The sequence below is a fragment of the Bos grunniens genome, chromosome 26 (genome assembly GCF_055505025.1).
Source record: "Bos grunniens cultivar Pamir isolate PY7600 chromosome 26, Bosgru_T2T1.0, whole genome shotgun sequence".
NCBI lineage: Eukaryota > Metazoa > Chordata > Mammalia > Artiodactyla > Bovidae > Bos > Bos grunniens.
Genome location: NC_141190.1, coordinates 24,948,568 through 24,965,972, shown reverse-complemented (window position 1 = coordinate 24,965,972; position 17,405 = coordinate 24,948,568). Strand labels below are relative to the sequence as shown.

Here is a 17,405-nt window from a genome sequence, read left to right as displayed (position 1 = left end):
TTCTACTACACTAGAAGAGAATGTATTTTCATGTTGTGTCCCCTTATTCCCACCTTTTCAATAAAACCAACTCTGAGAGCTGGTAAATATTGTTTATTAAAAATACAGCTGACCCTTGAACAACTAGAGACTTCAGGGCACTGGTCCTCCACTGTCAGCCCTTCACATCTGTGCTTCTACACCTGCAGATTCAACCAACTGCAGACCATGTAGTACTGTAGCATATATTCAGTGAAAAAAATCCAGGTATCCATGGACCCTTGCAAATCAAACCCATGTTGTGCAAGGGTCAACTGTATACTTGTATTAATATATGGGAAGTCATGGGGTGAAGGTCTATTTGATGTAGTCAGGGGAGAATGGACAAAGGAGTGGAATGTTTTTCCTCTGAAGGGAAGGAATATTGTCAAGGTTCTCACTTGGCACTATATTCAAACCCTGACCTTGGCACTTAGGCAAGCTATCTAACCTCTATGATCTTCATCTTCCTCACCTGTTAAATGAGAACACGAAGTACCTACTCGATGGGTTTTGAGTATCAAATGCAATTGTTCAGGTGGCTATCCTCAGTATAGTAAGAGTTTAGTCTACTTCAAAATTAATGATTAATCCTAGTGAATAAGGACACATTTTTGATAGTATAGTACATTCTGATTTTATATCCAAAAAGATAAAATGCACTGCGATTGAGCTTTGCCTTGCACATCAGAATTAAAGTTCAACTCAGAACGCTTATTTCACCAGTTACCTATTTAACAACAATTGAATGGGCTGAATGCTGCAGGTTACATTTCAGTTTTTAATCTTACCACTGAACAATATGGTTACCCTAGAAAGGTTTTAATTGTGACATTTAAGTTTAACCCTATTTTCTCATTGAGACTCAGTAAGTACCGCTTGGAAATCCTCTTTGTAAATTTCCCTTGTTTGTTATTATATCATGTTTACACCTCTATTATACTGAGTCACTCAAGCAAGGAATAAATGGTAATTGGGCTACATTAAACCTACTCCAAATTGGTTTCCAGAGACTTGAAATATGATGGAATCTGTTTTGAAAATGTGGAGATCTTCAGTCCTGGGTGAAGATGTCTTAAGCTTTCTAGGAAAAAAAAGTGCCACCACAGAAATAATCTTTTCACTCTATTTACATGAGTCTCTGTTTTGAGGAGAGGAAATGGGGTTTGCATTTTGCAATTTTTCAAAGTTATTTTGTCATACTAATCTCGGATAGTGAAAGAACTTGGAAGACATTCCTCTTAATGTTTCAGAAGCTTGATTTACATGACAGATTATGTTACTGAGAGTTCCACTATCGTTCACCAAGTTCAAAGAGTTAGACAAGTGAGGAAAAAGGCTCTTTTGCAAATGGGCCTAGATTTAGGACTTTTCCCCCCTTTAAGTTAAAGGTATTCGCTTTACAGACCTGTTTCTTATTCTCAGAGTAGCTTTTTTTTTTTTATGTTAAAATCTTTGATGAAACTTTCGTGAAGACAGTTGGGCTTCCGTAGTTGGGCTTTCGTCTAAAAGTGCTAGGCAAAATTAAAAATCGGCAATCCCATTCTGGGTCCCCAAATTCATGAAAAAATCTCAAGTTTCAGAATTGACCTCAAACCCCTCTCCCCTTCAATGCTACGCAGGGCCAAGCAACCCACCCGGTGCATGCAAAATGATAGACGGCCCCGAGGCACCTCCCGGCGCGCGGCAAACGGGACCGGATATGGAGCTGGGGGAGGAGGGGGGGGGGGGCGGGTCGGAGAGAGAGGCGGGGCACAGGCGGAACCCGCCCCTTAGAACGCGACTCTATCCGCCAATTGGCTGCGGCGCCCGGAGCTTCACCAATCCGCCAAGCCTTTGGAAGCGCTCCGGTGGAAAGCTGAGCTAATGGGCGGCCGCGTTACAGGCTCCTGGGTACCGGAATCTTGGATCCCAACGGGTATGTGGCTGGCCAAAGTGGAAGCCGAATAGTGGCTGGTCGTGGCACCTCAGCGCCCGGGTCTACATCCGACTGAAGTCCGCCCGCAGCGGACCCGGGCTTGTTGGGTGGGGCAGGCGGACGGCAGCAGAGATGAGTCAGCTCGGAGCGTGGGCATTGGTGGCGGCGGAGGTGGGCGGCTGGAGACCTTTTGTGAAGTCAGTCAGTTCGCTGCTGCCTCCTAGGGTGCGGCCCCCAGGTCGCCTGCATCACCATAGGACGAAAGACCCATTTCATATATGTACTCCTGGGCCCACCCGGACCTACCGAATCGGAAATCCAGGGGTGAGCCTTAGGGGATTGCTAGGCGCTCTTTTAAGAGTATGAGGGCAGGTCGAAACCGCTCCCTAGTTCTGATATAAGAGCCCTGTACTGCGTATGTTCTCCAGCACTTTCCTCCAGCATCTTAAGACTTCAGTTAACCTCAGGACTTTAATTGAATCATCTGTAGAATGAAATGATGCTCTCCGGACCTACTTTCTCATGGAGGTGATGTGATGATAGAAAGTGAATAGTAAGAAGCCCAATGAGCTATGGAAGTGTATAAAGACATTAGTATTTCTGAATTACTCATCCAGCTTTAGAATGGATGTGGCCTTCTCAGCATTTAGTTATATACATGGAACACCTTTTGTGCTGGGCAGCATAGGATTTGGTAGGAAGGATTTTGAAAGGGTTAGTGACTGAAGCCTGAGAGAGCCAATAGGAGACCACCTAGTCACTTGGCTTTGAAGTTAATGTGGGTCTGGACTTCAGTGGCAACAGCAGTTATTACTGTTGTATAAAAGGCATGAAACTGAGTCAGACATGGAAATGAAAGAATGAGGAATTGAGAAGTTCTTAACTCAGAACCTAGAAGACAAACTTTAAAGGGCATCTCTTGCAATGACAACACAGTATCTATTTGGAAATGTCCTATGGGCAGTTAAAAATCCAGATTGACTTCCAGCTCTCACTAGAGGTGACTTAGAAATTTTCAGCATGGAGTGTGATAGAACCCTTAGAGTCATATGAACACCCTGAGACAGGAAATGTGTTTATATTGCTGCAGGAGGGCCTTGAGGAAAGCCCACAGTGTGGCCAAATTTGGTGTCAAATCAGAGGTGATTCAGTAAGACATGAGAGCACGTGGTAAAATAAAACCATGGTATTATTCATATTAGTGAAGGAAAGTATCAGCTATGTCTTCATTGCTGACTCATCCCCATCAGAGTCCATAGTCATAAGCCTCAGGGCTGTTCTGCAAGTAGAGGTTGAAGAAACCTTGAAAGGTCTTCACGTCAGTGAGGAGAGATGATACTGTGGGATCCTTCTTCATGGCTGCCATCCACAGCTTAAGAGTTGGAGCGTGGTCTACACACCTGTGGGAGATGGAAATAATGAAGGGATGAACTAGGCTAAGTAGGAAGGCATTGCAAAGGCTCCTATAACTCTACAGTTTCATATCATTTTCCTCTAATCTTTTCAAAGCATTCTTTAGAAATACTTCTTTAAGATGTGCATAATCATAAAATATGAGATTTGGAAGATATTGTAGAGGTCCTTGTTTTGTGGAAGAGGAATCTAAGACTAGAGTGAAGTGACTTGCTCAGTTAACCTGAGAACTTGTCCAAACTAAGAGACTGATAGCTTTTTAAAATGAGAATGTGAAAGACAATCAAGAACATGACATTTATTACTCTGTGGTCAGACCATGACTAATAGCAACTGAGCAGTTCTAAGCTCTAGGAAATGGGAGTAAGCCAAGGTGGCTGCTAAACTTCAAAACATGGAGTTTGGGAAACAGTGTGGGACTCTTGCTGGTAAATGGAAGGTGGCATTGGTCACACAATCCTGCCTGATGTCCTTACGAAAATGTGCATCCTTATGGGTTTTTAACCAGGAGGGGAGAAGTAAATCACTTTTCAAACATTTTACTACCTGTTACAGAATTCCCCACCCCTGCCCAGCCCAGAGATGGGAGAAAATGGAGGGTGTAGGTATAGGACATGCTCTGGAAAGTCCAAGTCTCCTCCTGTCTGCTTGTTCCCATTCATGTCAATTGAATGAGATACATTAATTTTTGTCTATATGAAAGGTTAGTCTATATTATTCTGGTTATCATTGTCCTAAATTATGCAAAAAATATTCAAGTGTCTTACTCATTCAACTCCAGAGCTTCCAGACGTTCAAACCAGGGCCAGATGAGGTAATCAATCATAGAAAGAGAATTGCCACCAAAGAAGGTTGTCTTCTTATCAGTCAGAACCTGAATATTAAACAGCATAAGAATACTGTCCATCAGGACTAAAATGGATAAACTGTGCAGTAGTCATATGCTGGAACACTACAAAGAATAGGAATGAACTATACACAACACACACAACCTCAGAAACTTGACCTTGTATGAAAGAAGTCAGACCCCAAAATGTATATTATATGATTCCATTTGTACAGAGTACAGAAATCATCCAAAACTAATATTTACTAATGTTCACTTTGTAAATTCAAGCTGTACTCTTACGCTTTGGGTAAGTCTCTGCATACGATACGTCAATAAAAACTTTACTGAAAATAAACTGGACACAACTAGATTAACTATTAAACAATGCCATGTAAAATTCTTTGAAAACCAAGTACAAAGTATATATCTGAAATTTAAGGAGGTGAATTAATATTATGGTTTTGCAAACAGAAGATTGAGAATATTATCTGGCTAATAAACACCAAAGCATTTTATAAAACATCCATGATTTTTCTCAGGGCCCTTATAACATCCTACATTGTAGATAATTTATATCTACCTGAGTATTTATTTTTGGTCTACTATCAAACCAATTATCTAAACAGTATGGACTGCCTCTCACTTTCTACCTCCCATACTGTTCAGCAGAGTGCCTTGCAGTTACTAGGCACTCAGAATTGTACAATGAACCAATATTGTCTAGGTCTGTCCTTAAATTGTAGGGCCTGGTAATTATATTATGCATAAGTTAAATTAAGTATGATAGTTTCAGTCAGAAGGAAATACTCTCTCAGCAGCCTGAAACATGGAAATAGTACCACTTACTTTAACGCATGAGTCCTTAACCTGGAGTCTGAAATTAGATGGGAAGAAAATTATATGTCCCCCAACTAACCCCAAATTTAGTAGGTAGTATGTGGATTTTCTACTGCTTGGGGACTTGGCACCTTAAACCTCTACCTTGTTCAAGAGTGAGCTGTAGTTGTACATAGAGATTTTTTTAAATCAGGAAACATGATTCTCTTTCTGTCTGTATATATGAGAATATGAAATATGTAACTTTAAAGAAAAATATAAATTACAAAACTGATTCATTACAAATGAATTACAATTCATTACAATCCAATTACAAAACTGGAATACAAAAATCCTGAAAATCAATTAACATTAAGGAAACTGAACTACTGATAAAAACTCTACCCCTATAAAATACACCGGACTCAAATGTTTTATACAAATTGCCAAACCCTATCAAATGGTTTCAGAACTTAGAAAACCAGCGAAAGTAACGGGACTCATTTTATGAGTTGAGAAAATCCCTGATACAAAAACCAACTAGTGAATTCCCTGGGGGTCCAGTGGTTGGGACTCTGTGCTTTCATTGCCCGGGGCCTCCTGGCATGGCCAAAATAACAAACAACCACAACAACAACAACAAAAAACACAAAGATATGATAAGAACAAAGTAGTCTCTTTTATGAACAAATGTGCAATAATCAAATATCAACTAGTTTTAAAATATATATGAAAATCCATTGAAAGCAACTGGGTTTTACACAGTAATACTGGCATGGTTCAACACCAGAAAAATCTGTCAGTGCTACCATAACTATTCACCAGATTAAAGGGAAAATATTCAGTGAACATTTCAGCAGATGTAATAGATGAAGACAAAACACTCAATAAAATCCAACACTTTCATGACTTTTTAAAAAATATTCACAAACTAGTAATAGAACTTTCTTAATGGGAAAAAAAGCTTTGACAAAATCTACAGTAAATGGCAACCCACTCCAGTATTCTTGCCTGGAAAATCCCATGGACAGAGGAGTTTGGTGGTTTATAGTCCATGGGGTCACAAAGAGTTGGACCAACTGAGTGACTTCACTCACTTTACAGTAAACTTCAAACTTAATGATAAAAGGTTAGGATGCATTTCCATATGAGACAAGAACTGTGTCTTCCCTCAGTAAAAACCTAAGGCTGACTGTGAATGGAAGAGAATTCCATATAAAGGTCCAAATAGCATCTCTCCCACAAAGGAGGAAAAAACACACCTGGGTTTCCCCAAGCGTATCTAATGGCAGACTCTTGTGGGAAATGTTCATTATATAATAAACATTTTTACATAATTTTAAGTTTTAATGTATAAAATAATTTTATTTCCATAAAGTTTATTATATAACATAAGTGGAAAAAACCACAATGACTTATGTTCTGATTATAGTTAACGTTTTAAATATATGTTCAAGGACTGAAAACAAGCATGGAAAAACATAAACAGGTGTAAAGCTGTGGAAATTCGGTTGAAAATTTTCCTTAATATTTTGTGTCAGTGCAATAAAAAGTTTTAAAAGCAGGCCCATAACAAAACATTTTTAGGTATTTTGGTTTGTATCTTAAATACAGCAGCTTACAGCTGCTATCTGTTGTAAACGAAAATTTCCTATTTGATGTTATTTCTAAGTACCTTAAACTCATTTTGGAGATAGGAGTATGAAGAAAAGAGGAGAAATGAGTGTGGGTATAATATATCACTTAATCCAATAAGAATCAAGGAGAAGGGATTGATTACCTCCTCTAGCTTGGTGATTTCTTTATGCAATTCTTCTTTTAGGCCAGAGCAGTCTTCCTTATTTTGTGTTCTAAGAATCCTCAATATCAAAGGTGGTACCTAGACAGAGAATAATGTCTTAGTTTATCAGTGTGAGGCTAACCATACTGACCCTGTCACATAAAGGCAGGATAGAACCCTCACAGTCCGTGTCAGGGTATTCTATATACTTGATATGTGCACGAGTTCCTCTTCACAGAGGTTATATACTGATCCTAGAAACAGTTTTGTTACCAAAGATGCTATACTGTTCAGGATTTTATAAGCTGCAAATAAGCCATTTTGGTGAGTCTGAATCAAATATATCTTAAAAGGACACTGAATGGCATGTACTGTACATGAAAGAGACTTGAAGACAATTTGGCAAAGTGAGAAGGAGAAAGAGTCTTTTAGCAAGAATAGAGAAGAAGGTGGCAAGTTTGGGAAAAATAAAAATATTCAGCATGACATGAATATAAAGTATTAGGAGAACAGTGAAGAGATGTAACTTTGAAAAGTAAACAGGGTCCAGATTATGAAAGAGCTCATGGACATGTCAGAGCCGGCAAGAGCATAATCCTGTTTGTCTTTCCCTCCCAAATCACTGAACCTAGAGTGACAGCACTGATTCAGCTTTAAAAACAAAGACATTTTCAATAGGAGCTGAAATTTCTTAAACACACACCTTAGAAAAGGACTCCAAGACCATCTTTTGGCAAGCTTTCTCATAGGGGTCGCCTGGCAACAGCTTCTTCCCTGGATATGCTTCATCCAAGTACTCACAAGTGATGGCAGATTCACAGATCAATTGACCCTGACTGGTTTCCAGAACCGGCACCAGGCCTGAGGGATTCTTCTTGAAGAACCACTCAGGCTTATTTTTCAGATTGATGTTGATGACTTCATGCCTGAAAAGCACAGAAGACAGTGAAGACAGTAACATTTTTCTTGTATTCCTGAATAAAATGTCATTGGTCCCATCACCCACTGAGCTGATCAGACCCCAATTTGGGAGTCAGCGTGGCCTTTATTCCTTCCCCCTGCCCCCTCTTCCTCAAATCACCTGGATCAGCAAGACCTGTCAGCTAGACCGTCAAATCAGTCTGACTTCATCTGCTTCTCAGCTTTAACACTTGCCACCTCGTCCAAGACATCACCTGCCACCTGAATCTCTACAGCAGTCCCACTGGCCCCTGTGCTTCCCCTGTGACCTCCCTCTAGTTCATTCTCCACATCCATTTACAAAAGTAAATTGGAGGAGGCCACCTCCTGCTTGCTTACAGCCCTCAAGTGCTCCTCACTGCAATGAGGATAAACTCTAAACCCCTTCCCATGCCATGTGATCTGGCCCCTGCTTACCCCTCACATGTTTCCTATGACTTCCGGTTTGGTCATTATGATCTGGCCACAATTACCTTTTTCAATATTTCTTGAATTACTTTCTCCATTGTACTGATATGTAACAAATTACTTTGCTCACTTAATTACATGTTTGTTATGTCACCTCCCTACAATATAAGCTCCAGTAAAGCAGTGATCTTGTGTGTCTTGGTCATATTCATAAACAAACATGTAAGTCAGCAAAGTTTTAAACAGATTTATATGCTATGAAAAAATATATAAACATTTTCAGATTGGTACTCAGTACACACTGGTTGAATAAATAAGTGGAAATGCTTCAAGACTCAATTAGATATTCCATTTGGGACTAAGATGTATCTTAATTGCAAAAATAAATCAGCCTACTAATTGAGTTTGTCCACACCCGCTATATAGAATCAATATGATAAAATTAAATTCCTTTTGCTAATTTGAATAGAAAGCTAGTCATTTTTTTATAAGAATATTAGAGAATCCAAAATATTCAACCACAAAATAAGCTCCCAGATTAAATCTCCATGCATTGATATTTTTTAAAACTGCCACATGGGTAAACACACTAAGTAAACCCATAAAGAAGAAACAGGTGAAGTCCAGACATATACTAAGATGGTTTTTATCTAACTTCTCTCTTGTCTGAGAGATTTTAGGGGAAATAAGCGGAAGGGAAGTTTCATATAATTGCTACAGCCAGATCCATATCATTTCAAAGCTGGATGAGTGTTCAATAGAACAGATTAGTTACTCAGAAATAATACACCCTAACATCTTTTGTTTCCTTTCTCCCCATCCACCTCAGAAGCTACAATAGCATTTAGCTTGAGGTACTATTAAATACACAACCCCACCCTCTCCACCATGGAAACAAAGGAATAGCCAGATTGAATACTGGCATCTGTGTGTATGTATTACAGGGTTTGTCTGCTGACAGATTACTGTATACTCAGATACAAGCCACTGTAAGAACAATGAGGCTCCCTGCCAATCAAGATTTCTGCAATTTCATACTGTGAAAAGAAAGGGTAAATCCTGGGCTTTTGTAATAAAGAAGGCTCTCAGAACACATATGCATTTTGGTATCTTGGTAATGATGAGCCAACAGGGCGACATACCTGCTGCAACAAGTTGGAAGATGAGAGAAAACCGTACTTTAGTAGATTCTATCATGTGGTAAAGTCTACCACTTATCTAATCAAAGTCTCCTGGGACTTTAACCCATGAACATAGTTTGTTAGTTGCTCAGTCATGTCCGACTCTTTGCGAGCCCATGGACTGTGGTCCACCAGGCTCCTCTGTTGTTTGCACTGTTCAGCAACAGTTACCACCCTTCACTCTCCATACGTGCGCTTTTATGATAAGATCACTTTAATTTTCCTTTGGAAAACTGTCCCAGAAAGATAAAGTTTTCAATCTAGAGTTCCAGAGGGGCACTAACCCAGAACTCTGTGCCTCCAAATTCAGCTGTCTTGATCCTGAACTTTTCAGTTGTATGAGCACAAGATATGTCATTTTTCAATCCAATTGAATTGGATATCTGCTATGTATTGATAAATGTTACTAAATGTTAAATATTTTGCTATGTATTTAGAAACAGTTTCATCTAAAGACACAAGAGTTACTGAAGTGATTAATCCAAAAATAATTTGTTTTTTTTTTTCTTTAGAATATATAGCTTACTTTTTTTAGGGAAAAGTATTGCCTGCTTAATTCTCCCTCTAGCAGGCTAAAGTTAATTTTAAAACTCTAAGCATATAGATGTAAAGTTTCTTTGGAATGGGGGGCTATGTTTTAAACTCCCACATCACAGGTATTTGATGTCTGTTCAACCCACTGTTCAGGAAAGGGCTATATCCTCAGAATAAATGTAAACAATATATAGATAAATAGGACATGAATGAAATGGGATGAAGGAGAAGGCAGTACAGAAGGATTTAGGGATGTGCCAGAGCTAAAAGAGCCGCTGCCTGTGATTCCCATTCCAGTGATCTCTGCATACCACCAACTTTACTGGAGCCCCAGCTTTGCTGACCCATAAAACGGTTAGGTTAATCTAAACGAGATGTCCTCAACTGGTGCAGTGGTCTATGGCATTCCTTCCACTCCCCACCAGGGGAACAGAGTTCATAGCTTTCTATGCACGCAATAAGTCGCTTCAGTCCTGTATGACTCTTTGCAACCCCATGGACTGTAGCCCGCCAGGCTCCTCTGTCCATGGGATTCTCCAGGCAAGAATACTGGAGTGGGTTGTCATGCCCGCCTCCAGGGGATCCTCCCAACCCAGGGACCCAACTCGAGTCTCATTGTCTCCTGCACTGGCAGGCGAGTTCTTTACCACTAGGCCTTTATCACCCCGCAGAAGGCTGAGAATAGTGTATTTGGCAGTAAAGAAAGCTGTGGGGACCCTATCAGAGATTCTCGTACCCCGCCCACGGGCTGCCCAAGCCTCCCCAAGCAGCTGGTTCCGGGCAGGCTGGGAGCGGCCCCTGCCTCGGTCCTCACCGGATACCCTTGGCGGTCAGGACCAGGAGAGTCCTCTGGGCATACGGGCAGAACCTCATGCTGTAGACACGGATCAGGCCCTCGGGGACGGGCCCCGGGGGGGCGCTTCCTGCGGAGAGAAGCGGACGCGGTTACAGCCTGGACTGCAGTGGGGACATCCAGCATCCGGCTGGTTTCCCGCGAATGTGAAGTCTCCTAGGCCGCTCGGCTCCGGAGCAGAACCACCCCCCACCCCCCAGCACGCGTCGGATCACGGTCGGCAGGTCTCACCCTTGCCCAGGCTCCTAGCTGATCCTCCGGACATCTCGCCGCCGCACAGATAAAACTGGCACCGGGGTTCGCAGGGGTTTGCAGACCAATTAAAAAGTCGATCGCCCCGCCTTCCCTCTTTCCCTCCCTCCCTTCCTATCAGAAGTAAACCAAAGCCGCGCGCAGAAGCCCTCTGGGGCGGCCCTGCCCCGCACTCTGCTGCATTCCCCACGCTCTGCAAGAAGGAACACGCCGCAGCCCGCTCGCCTGCCGGACGCCACCCCGTAAGCCAAGAGGCAGCGCCGGCCTTCCGGGTTTGGTGGGGGTTAAGTCTTAATTAAAACATCTCAGGTGGCGACTGTGCCAGAGTTCATCGTGCTGGCCAAGAGGTGCTGACATATCGAGATGCACAAATGACGCTCAAAATCCTCAGAGCCCTTTCCTGACCCCGAAGGATGGTGGCCTTCACTTTGTGAGTGGATCCACGCTCCACCCGGACCCTGACCTCCCACGCCCCGCGCCCTGGCGGCGGAAGGCGAGCTCTGGCCGCAGTCACGTGGCTCTGACTTAGTTGCAGCTCTTCCTACCCCAAGGCTTCCAATACTTAAGGGCCTGTGGCCTGGGCTCCAGTGCTTGCTCAAGATTCCAGAACATGCTCTCCCAAGGTTCCTTTCCATAGCCCAGGGCCAGTCGTGGAGCCACCTGGAGAGCCTTTTCCCTTTTTCTGTCTGGACTAACTTAATATGACTACTGGGAGGGTTGCTGTCCCTACTGTTACTCTTAGGACACATCCTTTTAATTTTAACCCAAAGGAAACAGTACAAATTTGGATATTACTAGTATCTGAAGGATAATGCTGCTTTCAAAAATTTACTGGATTTTGAAGCCCTAGAAGGGGTAAATGCTCAGAGTCAAGTAGGTTAGTGGATTTAGTCTATAGGTCTATGAAAATTGTCTGGCCAGGTCATCCACTCATTCAGCCCCCTCTTAATTAGGAAAGAGGGGCTTCCAGAGCACATAATACAGATACTGGAAAAGAGTTCATGCTCAATCGCTCAGTCGTGTCTGACTCTTTGTGACCCATGGACTGTAGCCTGCCAAGCTCCTCTGTTCATGGAATTTTTCAGGCAAGAATGCTGGAGTGGATTGCTATTTCCTACTCTCTTTGGAAAAGAGTAGTCAATGTTTTATTTGACTACTGTGCCATTTATTTATTATTATAAAAAAAGCTGAGCGCCGAAGAATTGATGCTTTTAAACTGTGGGTATTAGAGAAGACTCTTAAGAGTCCCTTAGACGCAAGGAGATCCAACCAGTCAATCCTAAAAGAAATCAGTCCTGAATGTTCATTGGAAGGACTGATGCTGAAGTTGAAACTCCGATACTTTGGCCACCTGATGCAAAAAAACAGACTCATTGGAAAAGACCCTGATGCTGGGAAAGATTGAAGGCAGGAGGAGAAGGGGACGACAGAGGATGAGATGGTTGGATGGCATCACCAACTTGATGGACCGAGTTTGAGCAAACTTAGGGATTTGGGGATGGACAGGGAGGCCTGGCGTGCTGTAGTCCATGGGGTCGCAAAGAGTCGGACCCAACTGAGCGACTGAAATGAACTGAACTGTTCCATTTATTTGGGAAGGGAGAGGCATGGTGTGTTTTTATTTTTTATTAGCTCTATTACTGGAGCAGCAGACTGTGGTAATTAATAAACACATCCATCTTGGAGCCTTCCTGCCTGAGTTTGATTATGATTCCATGCCTGTCTTAGTTTGCTAGGGCTGCCATTATCAAAATACCCCAAACTGAGTGACTTAAACACCAGAAATTTATTCTCATAATTCTGGAGGCTAGATGTCCCAGATCAAGGTGTGAGCAGGGTTGGTTGTCTGGTGGAACACAATTCAACTGCTTCTTGAGTCTGTCTCCCAGCCTTTCATCCTCAGTATGGCTTTTAAAAAACCTCTTTTCTATTCCTAGAATAGATTGGTTTATTGAGTACTTCCCTCTACAGTTCCAAGTGACTAGCAGAATGCACAGGAGAAACTCAATCAACATTTCTCAACGGAATGAAGGTAAGAATTTGGCAAGACAGGAAGGAGAGCCCTAAAGAAGGGAAGAGGGGAGGACTGGAGGAGAGGGAAGAAAGAAGGGAAGACAAGGGCAAGTAACAGTCTGAGAGGGAAGGTCAGAAGTAAGGCAAATTGCTAACCTGTCTTATCAGTTACTTCCAGAAGCTGTCCTTGAAATAGCCGAGGGTACACCACAAAGTGTACATTAATTGAAAGTTTTGCATATCAGACTTGGCTTTAAAGTCTTTTAAATTAGCTTTGTAATTTGTAAATTACTCAGCTTTGTAATCTTGGGGAAATTGTCTTATCCTCCCTTTCTTTTTCTGTAAAACGGGGCTAATTGGGGATTTGAATAGTGAATGAAATTATGCCTGCACCGGCGCTTGGACGGTCAGCACTCAACGTTAAAGTCGACTGTCGGTATTTACTAATGTAACTATTTGCCCTAGCCTGGGCCACTGCAGTACCCACTGGAGGCCCGCCCCCCTGCTTCACTCGCCGCTCTCCCGTTGGTTGAGACAGCTCAGCGCTGCCACCAATCGGCTTGGTTCGAGGGGGAGCAGCCGAGAGGGCGGAACCAATGGGCGCAGGGGGCATGGGAACCTAAACAGTGAAGGCTTCCCGTCTGCAAGCTGGGGGCAGTCCCGGGCCTCGGAGTAACAGTTAGGCTCACGGCCCCTGGCCGGGGTGAGAGACACGGGGCCCTTGGGGCAAGGCTTGGAGAGAGGCCTACAGCGTCACGTCTTTGAAGTGCGGCATCCCCGGCCTCGCTGCTCACAGTTTGGTCTTGAGAAAATTCTTCTCTCAGACTACATCCTCTCCCTTCCCTCCGCTTCTTAGACCTGCTCACTTTCAAAGTCCACCTCTTCCCGGTCAACCCCAATGCCTTCCTGCACACTTCCTTTCTCTGTAACTTTTCTCCTGCCCCTCCTCCCCTCCTGCCACTCCCATCCCCAGCGCGTCCAGTTATTCAATGTTATTCACTTTAATAACAGCTCTTTCCGGCCTTTGGTGATTTTCCCCGTACTTAGGGCCATCAGTCCCTTCTGTCTCCTATCCACTGACTCTGGATTTGTTTGCACTTACAGTGCACGTGAAAAACATAAAACGCTGCACAGGTGTAAGTTGGCATTGCTTTCCTTCCACATTCTAGAGTGTTACTTGTATTCCAAACAGCATCCACCACGGGTCCTGATTGTACTATTCCCTTGAAGTTTATCTCCAAACCAGTGTCCTTCTCTTGTCCTCTCCACCATCTTTAAGCTTATCTTTAACATTTAAATAGAGGTAGACTCCCCCCTCCTCTCAGACTCTCCTTTCTCTAGCTTACACTCATCACGAACTCCTTACTTTAAAATATATTCCCTTTGTGTTCTCACCTTTTTCATCCATGTCCTATGATTATTCCTTTTACTTTCTGCATTTATCTCTAAGTTTTAAATCTAAAATATGGCTACACACGCTCCTTTTTTGTAAAGAAGCAAAATTTCCTACTGGGCTTACAACCATAAAGCAGGCTGTCGTATTCGAAGTTGCTTTTTAAAGTTTATTTTTAAAATTAAAACTAATTTTAAAGGGTAAGGCCCAGAATGCACCCTGTTTTCTTTGAGAATTAAGCTCTTTTCTCTGTCGTTTTCACATTTTCTTTTCCATGTATACAGGACTTCAGAAATCCTTCCAAAATTTTCTTAGGTTTGAACAGAGGTGGTGCTTCACTGGAAAAGCTCTCTGAAGAAGGCTTTTGAGACCTAGAGAATGTTCAGTCTGCATTTAAGTTTCTATAGTGCCTGGACTGTAACTGTCCAGTTCAGAACACACAGCAACCTCGTGTGTTCTTTTATCTGAGAGATTGTTTTGGGCAGAAACGGGGTGAAAAGGGAATAGATGAGTTTCAAAGATGTTAATGATCTATTGCTTGTGTTAGGTAGTTAGACTAGGGGAAAGGAGTTCAAAATGGCGGTGGCTAAAATACGAGGAAGGGAAAAACCTGTGAAAATAGAACAAAGGAAGGTCAAAGGAAGGTGTGAGGACCGGACTGAAGAGCTCAGGTAGAACAAACAGCACTCCTGGCTAAGCCCAATTTGCGTAAGGCAGGCCCAGGGGGAGGAAAAAACATATCAAAGGAGGAGCCAAAGCACTTTCTCTGTCTCTCCCCAGCGTGGGTGCGCTGTTTATCTTGGTATGCCCTCACGTTTTGAGGATGGATTCTCCTGCTAACTTCTAAATAAAACAGAGCTGTAACACTGATTTGTCTAAGAGCTATAACACGGTCTGTCCAAGACCCAAGAGCTGTGACGCGCCGAGGGCTTTAATGTCCGTCACTCCAAATCTTTGTTGTGATGAGACAGAACCACAGAACCGAGGAGCATACACTCGCCTGACACTTGGATTATTTAAAAAAAAAAAAAAGAAAGAAAAGTATTTAAAATGTATTTTATTGATGGCGATTGTATCTTTTCCTAGGTAGGTGCAAGTATTCCCCAAGAAGAATGTTCATTTTGCCAAGAACAGCACCATTTGCCACCCTTGTGGGAATTTCATAGTACTTATTAGTATTGAAATCAAGAAAAAGACTGTACTCCAGTGTATGAATGGAACTGTGGGCATCCTGGCAACTAGTGTTCCTTATGAAGTTGTGGTTTTTCTGACCAGCAGCTCTGTTCCCTCATCTACATATACAACTTCCTCTGAAATGACCAGAAAGATCAAATTAAAAGGTATCTTGCAAAACTCTTCCTTTACCATGACCAAAGGATTGTATTAAAGATGTGACCAAATCTAGTTCTTATAAATGTAGGGTTTGGGGGTTTTTTTGACTGGTTGGGTGTTTTTTTTTTTTTTTTTTTTGTAATAAGCATTTTTAAGGACCAAATCAGGCTGATCACATAGGATTTAATTAAGTAGGCTAGAGCCTTGCTACTCAAAGTGTGGTCTGCTTACAGTCAACATCGCATCACCTAGGATGGCTGAAACTCTGCTCCCATCACAGACCTATGCATCAGAATCTGCATTTTAACAATATTTCCCCAGTTAATTCATATGCACTTTAAACTTGAGAAGCACTGGACTAGAACACTACTAGAGCACTAACTGCTGTTTAAAACCCTTTTTTAGAACAGTTTTTTTTTTTTTCCCTTTTGTTAGGTAGGTAGAATAGGGAAAAGGAGTCCAAAATGGCGGTGGCTAAAAGACAAGGAAGGTCCGAGGACCAGAGAGAAGACTTCAGGCAGAACAAACAGAACAAACAGCACTCCTGGCTAAGCCCAATTTGCATAGGGCAGGCCCAGGTGGAGGAAAAAAAACATAAAAGGAGGAGCCAAAGCACTTTCTCTCGGACTCTCTCTCCCGCGTGCACGCACTCTCTCTCTCTTTTTCTCTCTCTCTCTTTCTCCCTCCCCACGCACTCCTCCACTCTCTTCTCTTCGAGTCTTGGATTCTCCTGCTATCTTATAAATAAAATGGAGCTGTAACACTGATTTGCCTAAGAGCTGTAACACGGTTTGTCGAAGACCCAAGAGCTGTGATGCGCCGAGGGCTTTAATGTCCGTTGCTCCAAATCTTTGTTGTGACGAGACAAAGAACCGAGGAACATACACTCGCGTGACACTTTCCTGATGATTTATTGAAAATCTGGCTGAAGAGATGTGTATAACTTCTAAAGATAAGTCTCTGAGCCTCAATTTCCTTTTCTATGATAAAGATAATGGTATCTACTGTCAAGACTGTGCTGAAAAAATTGAAATTATATATAACATATAACCTTATATGTTATGTATAATTAACATATATGTTAACACATAAATTACATGTATAATATGTCACTTATGTAATACGTCAATCACTGTTGTTGTTGTTCAGTCACTCAGTTGTGCAGAGGGAAGGAAGAGACTTTGATCAGAAAGCCAACTGACAGAGAAGATGGCAGGCTAGAGCCTCACAATAACCATCTTATTGGGGTCTGGATGCCAGACTCTTTTACAGATCAGAGAGAAAGAAGCAATGAGGAACTAAAGTCAAAAGGCAGAATAGAGAGGGTGATGCAGTGGGGAAGTAAAGTTGAAAGGGTGTTCAGTCTTGCAAAACATCTCCAAGGGAATGGCCTGCCTTTGGAAGGGGTGTGTTAATCTCTCCTTTCACAGGTGGGTAGGGACAAAGTTTCTCTCCATGTGCTGAACAAAGGCACTTTAGTTTTCAGTCAAGCAGAGGAGCAGGGTCCTCCAGGCACGCCACTAAGTATGATTATAATAATAAAAGCAATGAAAAAGCAAGTCAAAGAGACAGTTTCCAACATGGAGTCAGAATTGGCTTCCTCCCTGTAGCAAGGTATGTCTACAGGCATACCTTGTTTTATTGTTTGCAAATATTGCATTTTTTATTTTTTTGTGGCAACCCTGCACTGAGCAAATCTGTTGGC

General features: G+C 42.3%; 1 protein-coding gene and 1 long non-coding RNA gene across 7 annotated transcripts in view; one reads left to right on the top strand and one right to left on the bottom strand.

Annotated features, from left to right (window-relative positions):
- Nucleotides 1-3,107: 3,107 nt before the first annotated feature.
- GSTO1 (glutathione S-transferase omega 1) lies at nucleotides 3,108-11,004 on the bottom strand. Of its 2 annotated transcripts, XM_086379296.1 has the most exons (6): nucleotides 10,942-11,004; nucleotides 10,672-10,780; nucleotides 7,478-7,700; nucleotides 6,775-6,873; nucleotides 4,117-4,223; nucleotides 3,108-3,336 (listed from the first exon to the last, which is right to left on the bottom strand). In XM_086379296.1, the coding sequence occupies exons 1-6, from the start codon at nucleotides 10,973-10,975 to the stop codon at nucleotides 3,183-3,185; spliced, it is 726 nt and encodes a 241-aa protein (XP_086235422.1). In that variant the 5' UTR covers nucleotides 10,976-11,004; the 3' UTR covers nucleotides 3,108-3,182. The 2 variants fall into 2 exon arrangements, with proteins under 2 accessions (XP_086235422.1, XP_086235423.1); XM_086379297.1 differs by lacking the exon at nucleotides 6,775-6,873.
- Nucleotides 11,005-11,078: 74 nt separating this feature from the next.
- Nucleotides 11,079-17,405, top strand: part of LOC147344278 (uncharacterized) — a 30,039-nt gene continuing 23,712 nt past the window's right edge. For 2 of the 5 annotated variants that reach the window (XR_015155852.1, XR_015155850.1), the window contains exons 1-2: nucleotides 11,080-11,204; nucleotides 12,900-12,994. This is a non-coding gene — a long non-coding RNA (uncharacterized LOC147344278). Of the gene's footprint in view, nucleotides 11,205-12,899; nucleotides 12,995-15,454; nucleotides 15,709-17,405 lie in introns of those variants that run through there. The other 3 variants (XR_015155849.1, XR_015155851.1, XR_015155853.1) reach the window with 3 other exon arrangements.